Source organism: Triplophysa dalaica, chromosome 8 (genome assembly GCF_015846415.1).
Source record: "Triplophysa dalaica isolate WHDGS20190420 chromosome 8, ASM1584641v1, whole genome shotgun sequence".
NCBI classification, from domain to species: domain Eukaryota; kingdom Metazoa; phylum Chordata; class Actinopteri; order Cypriniformes; family Nemacheilidae; genus Triplophysa; species Triplophysa dalaica.
Genome location: NC_079549.1, coordinates 18925855 through 18936061, shown reverse-complemented (window position 1 = coordinate 18936061; position 10207 = coordinate 18925855). Strand labels below are relative to the sequence as shown.

The 10207-nt window shown below is 39.2% G+C and overlaps 1 protein-coding gene across 2 annotated transcripts in view; it reads left to right on the top strand.

The window, feature by feature from the left end:
- Positions 1–189: 189 nt before the first annotated feature.
- The window catches only part of adcy5 (adenylate cyclase 5), a 63653-nt gene continuing 53635 nt past the window's right edge, over positions 190–10207 (top strand). For both annotated transcript variants that reach the window (XM_056754963.1, XM_056754962.1), the window contains exon 1: positions 190–2207. In XM_056754963.1, the coding sequence (XP_056610941.1) occupies positions 1284–2207 (924 nt within the window). In that variant the 5' untranslated portion in view covers positions 190–1283. The remainder of the gene's footprint in view (positions 2208–10207) is intronic.

Here is a 10207-nt window from a genome sequence, read left to right as displayed (position 1 = left end):
CTTGTTTCTCCTCCAAGGTATTCAGCTGTATGGACAGACACTCCCCTTTATCCAAATCACTATGCTGTGACACATGCGTCCACCAATGGAAAAAGTCGTTGCAAACTTGTGCTACCAACTAACCAATAGGATAACGCGTAAGGCGGGGCGTTAAGATCATACTTGGTTGAATGACAATACAAAGGCACGGGGCGCCGAAAGCAATGATAACGTTTAATCAATACTTCGTGTGCTTAGGTGTCGAGAATCTGCAGGGAAAGGACGTTCAGCTCACCAAGTACAGCCGATACGCGGCTCGGTGCGCGCAACGCGGATTCGACGCTCTGGCGGCGTGACAGTCCATCTCCATCAAGACGCAGATGCTGCTGCTGCATCAGGCGGTATTGGAAATACCTCTCTGCACGGATGAAGACTTTCATCACCAAAGGACACCTATGAGGTCATACCTGCATGGGGGTGACGCGTCTGACCATGAAGGACCATCGGAAACGTCAGGATTTTACATCAATCGTGAGGGGAGATCATGTAATCGTTTAGTGGGCTGCGTCCACATTCACAGGTGTACAGCTTGCGTGGATCAATACGCACACGCCATGGAGTCGTGCTCTGCACTTTCTGCTCTTACCAAACCGTACATTTGCGGACACTATTTGTTTCTGTGAGAAAAAATGAGAACCAAGAAACGCAACGAGCGGAAAATCATTGGTCATTAAATTGGACGTCATTTTACGCGCTCGGTGTTTGCGTATTTGCGTATTTGTTGATTGAAATGTTGAGCGCTGTTACATTAGCAGAGTAACCGTCCTCTGTCGTTCACTTCATCTCCCGTGACACCCTTCATGGGTCCCCAATGACTACTTTGTATATTTAATTATTTCTAAGTGCCCTCTGACGTATTTGTAATGATGTAAAACCAGCAGATTGATTTGGGGGAATTGTTTTCGTCTTTGTTCCACAACTTTGCCCCGCTCACATTGCCACTTTGGTTCAACGGGTATCTAGTAGGCGAAATGCTGCATTGAAGACCTCTTCAGGACAACGTTTACTGGTTTTCACGAGGTCTATCATCAGCCCGCAAATCGTGCGTATTGCTTTCATTCATTCGTCTTATAAATACATCACCAGCTAATAAGCTAAGCTTTGTCTTAAAATGGTAAAGTGCAATATGTTCCTCAAAATAATGACGCCTGTTGTGTGTCAAAACTGTTCATGTGGGATCACGCACGTGTAAGCTTGTCATTTTAGTTGCATATATTCATCGATCTTATGTAATAATCGAGACCATGTCCAGATCTAACAGTGTGAGCCCACCCGGCGCTGGCGCTCCTGGACTTAGGGGAGGGACGGAGCACAGATCAGCTTGGGGCGAGTCTGAGTCCGTGGCGAACGGATGTCCATACTCTGCCAGATCCTCCAGCAAGAAGCTCATACGATCCAACAGTCGGTGGAGAGAGGAGGATGACTTCGAGCGACAGCCGGGCCGAGCCACGACCACTATCAGCCGGGTTAGCTTCAGATCCAAGTCCGCTTGGCAGGAACATGGAGAGGAAAGTCGCAACAATAACCGGTCATCCCCGAGGTATCGAGATGGAGAAGTGAGACCCAAGTCGGTGGAGTTGGGTTTGGAGGACAGGAGAACCAAGTCCAAGCCAGAGGAGGAGCTCATGCCCGAAGTGAACTTTTCCATGATCGCGTGCTGCAACGGCGTGATGCAGATCTTCAAATCCAAGAAATTCCAGTCGGAGAAGTTAGAGAGGCTTTACCAGCGATACTTTTTCCGACTTAACCAGAGCAGTCTGACGATGCTCATGGCCGTCCTGGTGCTCGTGTGCGCGGTGATGCTGGGCTTCCGCTGCGCCGGGGGAACGTGTCGGCTCACTTTCGTTGTGGTTTTCTCCGTGGCGATCTTGCTCATCTTCACGCTGATGGTCGTGTCCAACAGAAACTGCTTCCATCAGGATCACATGTGGATAGTGTGTTATGTGGTCATTGTGGTGGTACTGGTGGTACAGGTGGTCGGCGTGCTGCTCGTGCAGCCGCGGAGCGCGTCTGAGGGAATCTGGTGGACCGTGTTTTTCATCCATGTCATTTACACTCTTTTGCCGGTCCGGATGAGAGCGGCGGTCATCACTGGAATTATACTGTCAGCCATACATGTGTTGGTGTCGTGGAAGTTAAACGAGATGGACGTCTTTTTGTGGAAACAGGTGAGCCAAATACTGTACTGAACTTCTACTATAAATATAACTGCATTTAAATTTCTTCAGTACTTTAGAAAAGTAATGACCATAAGGAAACACTTAGAGGTGGTAGACATCGGAGGTCCTCCTCGGTTAGATGATGCTCACGTGTTTAATAGTGAAAGTTGACTTGTATGTTTATTTTGCTCAAAGAGCATTTTGCTGGAATTTGACACACTTTATTGTTGATTTCTTATTTTGATTTGGAAGATGCTTGATTTTCCAAATAAACTGGGGTTAAAAGAGATGCTCAATCTCAAATCTTCGTAGTGATCTTCATAATAATTCAGATTGACGTCTTCTTGGAATTACATTTTGACATTTTAAAGTCAACCACCGTGCTTTACTCTAATGTGATTTTAAAATTTCATTGCTCTATGAACTAATTATAACTTTATAGGAAATGTGTTTTCCTTGGCGTTATATAATTGTGTTTTCACTAAAACAACAGACTCTTTGAATAGTGTTTATGGGAACGGACTGCAGTATTTAGGTCTTCCCGCACAATGCTGTTGTCTTTAGCATATCAGATCTTTTTCTGTTTACATGGGACCTATAGCTGGGCTCTCCAATGGTTTGTTATGGTTATCTAGATCCTGGTTTAGAGGATGCATTAGATGTGCTCGGATAAATAGAGACTGCTAGTGATAATTTATTTGTTTTTTTATGAGATTTTAATTTGGGAGCGAGAGTTGCTGTTTCCAAGATGAAGCTCTTAAATATTTACTTTTAATATAAATATAGTGCAAGTTATAGATTATATATTGGTTGTACTTGATGTCTCTCTCTTGAAACATACAGTGGGCCAAGAACAAAATATATTTATTATTGCTATTACATTCTGAGTAAAAATGAATTTACATATTTGTTGCGCTTTTGCTGCAATGACAGCATTTACCCACTGGCATGGACTCTTTAAGATTTTATAAAACCTGATAATTTATTTTTGTTCCAGTATGATCTGAGAGAGCATTGTGTGTTTTAGTTTAAGCAAGAAAATCTGGCTTTTAGATGAAGTACAACGAAGATCAATGGAAAAAAAGGTTATTTGATTTAAAACAGAAATAGTACAGAAGCGTATAGTTCTCCTTTTACACATCACTTTGTTTAATTTTTTTTCCAAAATGGAAAAACTTTGTTTAGCTCTTTGTTTAAATTAGATTTAAAATTGCAAACTTTGAAATTTGTATCAGACGTTTGGATCCCACTGTATTGACGGGTCACAAATCCAAACAGACTATAAATTCCTTTCAAAGTCATACAATCCAATTCTGAAGGTGCCGGTGCAGTTCCAGATCCAGCTTAATCCAGCACAAACTAAACCCTGATGGATACGCTCACACGTCTTCTAATAACACACTGTAGTAAATTTTGAAAAATGATAGCAGCATAATTAAAAAGTGTACCAGAGAAACTTCTTGCCTAATTTGGTCTTCTTAAATTTCCTGCCCATCCTCTTTAGTAAAAGAAATAGGATACAAGACAAACATTTCATTTAGGATAAGATCAAACCAAATGTGCTTTTCAGGATTGTCTGACACATGATCAACAAACTTCACAGTCCCCAGCTCCATTTCCTTTATGTATTTAACTAGGAGGCGGGTTGTGAGACCCAGTTAGAGGAGCTAGCATGCGTGCTTCCCCAGGGGAGAAGAAGGTGGACAAAGTCTTGCCTGCTTCATCTCTAGCTGTAACATGGTTTGTGCCTGCTTTAATTGAATTGGCCCGCACTGAAACGTGCAGACCCACTGGAATTCAAAACAGATGTCCTCCCTGGTCCTTTTGAAAGATCTGCTATTAATTTGGCTTGGAGAGTCAACCCCTTTGGAGGCATTAACCTTCCCCCAGGCCATGCTGACTACGTGCTCTACTGTGCAGCATGCTGAAGAAAGCAACACCCCTTTTGGGACTAATGTGGAGCTCACACACAGATAATCTTTTGATGGGTTGTCAACTTTGCTTGGCAGTTAGCCATCTGATATTTCTACATGAAGCACTCAAGTGGTAATGAATAAGTAGGATACAAATTATGTGCAATGAAATCAGTAAACAGTGTTTATCTGGTGTCTAATATCAGTTTACATTGTGATGTACGTTGCAAGAATTTAATTTCTTAGTATTTGGGTCACGTTTTGCAGTACAAATATCTAAAAACTCTTAAACATTGGACATTTTCTTCAGATGCAAAATGTTAAGTCTTGTTTACTGGAAAAATAGATTTTTTATAGAACAATTTATAGATAAAGCAATAAAAAATACCTGCTAATTGGGAAAGAAAATAAACTTAAATGAAGGTTTAACTTATTTTTAAAGGTCTGAGGAACTGTGCTTGTTTTTTGTTTTATACTGTTATAAGAGGTCTACTTATGACGTTTGCGTGGTTTTTACATCCAAAAACATCAAAATCGATAAGTAATAGGCTATTTTCTAACCAGGTTCTGAGGCCATCTCTCTCAAACGCTCGGTTTGAATGGTCGCGCTGCATTGAAGACACTCCTTTGATTGAATAGCGTAGTTGGAGCCTTCTGTGAATTTGGTTCGAGACGTAACGTTAGGTAACACATAAGCACCATTCACAGTTTTCGCACGGAATAAGTATTATCTGGAGATGTCCTGTGATTTATAAATGACCTCCCCTCATCAGTATTTCATGTGACGCATTCGCATGGGATGATTTTACTCAAATTTACTGATTTATTTCCCGGATGTGATGGCAAGGCTTTGCGTATAGTTTGTATAGCCTATAGTCGTTTAATGATATATGACCATGCCTGTCAGCATTTGAGACCAGTTGTTCCCGAACCGGACAAAAGATCACCGCAATCGCGGGTCTCAAATGTTACGAGAGTTTCCATGATAAATAAACAAACGGGAGACACCCTGTAACTTATGGATATCACCCAGCACCCATTTCATACCAAAACACTTCAAAACAGCCTCGATTATTCGCAAACGGTGGATAAAACCTTGAAAAATGATATATGAGCCCACCAAATCACAGAGATGGCGATTCGCACGGACTTAAGATCACAGACAACTTCTACAATTAATACCAATGACTAGAGGTCCCCAGGTAATACTAATCTTATGCGAATAGTGCTCAGGGCACATCAAGCGATCTCTAACAAAGCAATAGTGACGTATAGAACAATTTTTTCTACTACCATAAGATTGCTGCGCCAATCCTATCGGATCAAATATTGAACGCACAGCACTGCTTTTTAATTTTAAACTTTCCACAAATTCAGTGTCGGCCTGAGCCTTGTTCACAAAGGAATCCTCAGAGAAATGATACAAACAAACGCTCCATGTTTTTCCCACATGAGCTGGAACGTCTTTAAAAATAAACTTTAACCACGCATTACTAATATCGGAATCCGAAGGAAGGTTATGCAGCGACTGTATTCTTCCACAACCAGGGATGGCACTATATTTAGCTATCTTTAACGGCATATTTGTTAATTGCTTGCTCACTCCATCTGGTTCCGAACCACTGGTTCTGTCATGCACGAACCAGTGGGCGGGCTAGAGAAGTAGTTGTTAATATTTCTCAATTGAGGTATTGAGGTGGTGTTCAAACTATCAATGTCGAGATAGGTGCATTCCAGAACCTGGCGTTCGCCTTGGCATGGTGTCAATAAAAAAAGGTAATCTCTGTAACAAGGGTTTTTTTAGTTCTGACATGATGTTCACATGAATACGATTCCCTCATATATAACAAAAGCTTGGGTTAAAATTGTGATTTTTAATTCATGCCTGCTTTAAGTACTTCATTTACGTAAGTCTATTTTTCTTTAAACGTTAGCAAATGCATTTACTTGAACACAAACCTCACACATAACATGAGCCTTCTCACTGTTCCCTCTTCCTTTATACTAATGCGCTTGTGACAACTATAGAAAAAGAGATGGCAAACAGTTTCCTTTGTTTAGTTTCAGGCCGATAGTTAACTGCTAGTTGTATAACAAACAAAGTTAGCTAGCATCCCCTTTGTGTTCAAAAGTTAATGCTACATGAAAAACAACCTTGTTCTCCAGATTCTGATTTGGGCATTCGTGAGATATTTTTAGACACATACCCAAATCAGAATCCACACCATCAAGAGACAGCAGTTTATTTTATCTGAAGTGTTATGAAGTGAAACGCAAGCATTTTTGATGATTGTTTCTGTTTAGTACCCTCTATTCATTTAACTACAGCTGTCGTCAGTGTTTTTTTTTGACAAAGTCAGCAGTAATGTGTTAAAATATCAAATTGGAGACTGTATTCTGTCAATTGTGGCACTAAATAACACAACAATATGATGTTTAAAACTCCTTATGTAGACAAAAATGTGCTGGTTTGTATTTGCCGCCTCCAGTTTTGCCTCCAGCTAATGCCGTGATGTTAGTGTGACGTCGGTGCAAAAAGGGTCTATTAGGTCACTTTGCTTCTCAAGTAAATATATATTTTTTGATTTAAGAAATTTTAGGTACTGCAAAAATACTAAGAATTGTGAATAAAGAATTTTGATGCTTGTATAATAAAATGGTTAATTTTGTGAGATTTGTATTATTACGGTTGTAGATTTAGCTCGGATACCTACACTGCCTTTATAAAAACCAAACATGGTTTACTATAGTAATCATATTTTTTTTGTTTTGTTTTATAGCAAAATAAAACAATCATAACAACAAATTTACTTTGGTCTCACCAACATAAGTCTTCCCATGGTATTTGTGGTAAAACTCCGGTAATACAAAGGGTAATCAGTTTGCCAAACGCATCGCCACTTTATATTATTAAATATATATTACATTTTCTTAATGGTGAGTACAGCGCATAATCATAGACCTCCATAGGTTTTCACAAATGTGTGTAAGCTCGGAGATGACTAAAGTTTTTTTTTTTGTTAAGAAGCATTAGGAGTGATTTTGTGTTATCTCTCAAGATCCAACTCTGACATGTCCCTCCTGAACACAGACCCTTAGTCATGCTTCGCGTATCTTAGCAACCATGGCCTGTTCTTACAAACACCATCCAGAAGCACTCAAGGCTTTCCTGTGAGTGGACCCCTGCTTTTCATCTCTTAACCACCTCCAGTGAATGTGCCATCTCACCATTAGAGGATCAAATTGAGATAATTAAGGCACAACTGCCCCTGGTGCTGTGAGATTTCACTCTCTTTTTCCTTCATCCCACACCCCCGTTTATTGTTTTTCCTGTTGTCAAGGTAGACCTGTGGGTAATCGGGCTCTGATGCGTGTGGGTTGCCGCCCGCACCTCGCTTAAACAATCTCTGCAGTCTATACCTTTATTAAACGTCTTATTAGGATGTGCTTCTTGTGGCACCACTGTCCGTTCTTTAGTAACAATGTTTGTTTTGGAGTAAGATGTACTTAAATCCTTTGTGTAATAATTCTTGCAAGCCAATCGAAATGTAGAAAGTATTTGTTTGAATACATAAAATCTTCAACGTCCGAGTCTGTCTTTCGTTTGTAATGACAAGAGTCTATACATCCCAAGTGCTGCTTCAGTTGGTTTCCTTTCATTTTTAATGAATGCCATGATGAAAATAGAATTTTGATTACTTGGATATTGACACAAAACCGTTTTAATGGTTTCTGTTATGTTAACGTTTTGTCAATATTTAGCAACCACTCTCTCTTCACCTCTGTAATGGTCTACCAGACAAGATAATTGAGCGATGTGTCACGTCTAGAATTGATTATTTCTGAAGTGACTCTGGAATGCATCCTGATTCAAGCCAAACCCAGCATGCAATTTTTATTGCAGAATCACTCCTCTGCCTTTGCTTGTAGCCGTTTCTCACCCTTTTCTATAAGTACAAAACTAGTCTGTATATTTTGCGGAACCATGTTTTGAATTTTGTTCAGTGATTTGGTTGTAAATATGATTATCAAGTTTCATTTCAATTTCAACCTGCTGTGTTCATGATTGGTTGCCCTCACAAAACTATCATGCAATCATTGGAAGCAATATCTGTTTGGTGTCCCTTAAAAATGAACAAACACATGTTTGGTACAGCGAGTAATTTGTAGGCTTGGAAAATATGAACATCTGCTTATAGACACCATCAGATGTGTTTTCCCTGAAAGTTATTCTGATAGTTAACTGTGAGGTCTTAACAGACGTTTCAATAACCTGGTGAAATGATGCATTAATGAAATGTGTATCAGTGTCATAATAAACTGACTGTGAGAAATATTTGGGCGCTTTACAAAAAAATAGATACAGTTAAAAAATATCAAAGCAAGGAATCTTCGTTTAACAGAATTAATGTAAAATAACTTTAAGCAACACGCATAGAAGATTTGTTAGGTTTTATTCTGCGAGGGCCCAATGTGTGAACCCGATTTTATATCAACTGAAAATTGCTCTGCGACCAGGTTAAAATAATTGCAAGAATGACTAAGAAAATAACTTTCTGCTTTGTTTACATTTTAGTAATACAATTAATATATACTGTAACTGACTCCATCTATTTTTATTTTAAGAGCTGAGAGTTTGGGTGGGGTGTAGCTGTGCTAATAAGGTTGACATTTAACAGGACACGTTTTTAAGCGTTGTTCTATCACATACTGTATCAAAATACTTTTGGGGCCCTTGCATTTCTCTGTGTTAAAGCTTTGCTTTAGGAGTTAGGGCTCTTACGTTCTTAACGGGACAGTTCACCCCAAAATAAAAATTCTGTCAGCATTTACTCAACCTCGAGTTGTTCCAAAGCTGCAACATGTTTTTTCTTTCTGATGAACACAGAGAAATATATTTGGAAGAATGCATGTAACTAAACAGTTCTTGGCAACCATTGACAGCCGTAGTAGGAATAATGACAATGGTAGTCAAAAGTGCCCCAGAAGTGTTATCCTTCCTACATTCTTCAAAATATCTTATTTTGTTTTTAACATAAAATTCATAAAGCAATTTTTCCTACTAAGGTAGTCAATGGTGGCCAAGAACTGTTCGGTTAAAAGCGTTCTTCCAAATATCTTTCTGTGTTCATCAGAGGAGAGAAATGTATCCAGAATTTTTTGGGTGAACTGTTCCTTTTAAGTGTTCTCTATAGCTAAGAAAAGATATACTATGTTTGTATAAGATATTCAATCTATTTCCTCATGCCAAGTAGTCTGTGAGCCCGAATGATTTAGTATCTTGTTACTAACTCGTCAACATGTGATCAAAAACAGATGCCTTTTTTTCAGCAGGATGATATCGTAGGTCTAAGGGCCAGTTCCATCGTTTCTCTCATTTCTCAGTATCACTGTAAGGTTGCTGAACACTCTTAAAAAGTGCCAGAGTGCCGTCACCGTTCTAAAAACAAAAGCCAGCTGGCTATGTTTTCATCGTTTCTGCATGGTAATCAGTAAAAAAGTCATCCCTCACAATATTTCATACACGGCTAAGGGTTGGAGAGAGTTTACATTTTCTGTAAAGTGTTTGAAAGATCATGTTATTGATTGGGTTTTGGTTATTCAATGAGCGATTGCAGGCAAAGATCCAGGATGTGAGAGGAAAGGTGTGGATGATTTAGATTACTGTTCGTAGTAATGAAGACTAGAGTAAAACGAAGGTGTCATTTGAGTTCTTTCAAACCATTTGGGTTTGCTCGATGAGATCTAAAGGTCAATTGCGCCCTCTTCATTTTCCAGGCAAAACAATTTTCTATTTACAGCCTAATATTCAAATCAGTTTCTTTTTACATAATCTTTGTAATTTGCAGTTGTTTATCTGTTGTTTGCTTATCGTCTTATTATTTTGGGATTATTTGGAAACATGAGGTTTCGTATCACACTTTGACTTGGGAAAGTGAATACTCTTAATATAGTAGTTAATGTTTGGGGGTCTTTTTTATTACAATGCATCACAATACATGACTGTGTTTGTTTTGCATTTGTCCTTTTCCATTTATATCAAACTTTGAATACAGGCATGTGCTGTTGCTAAAGACACAGCCCTTATTTTGTTTT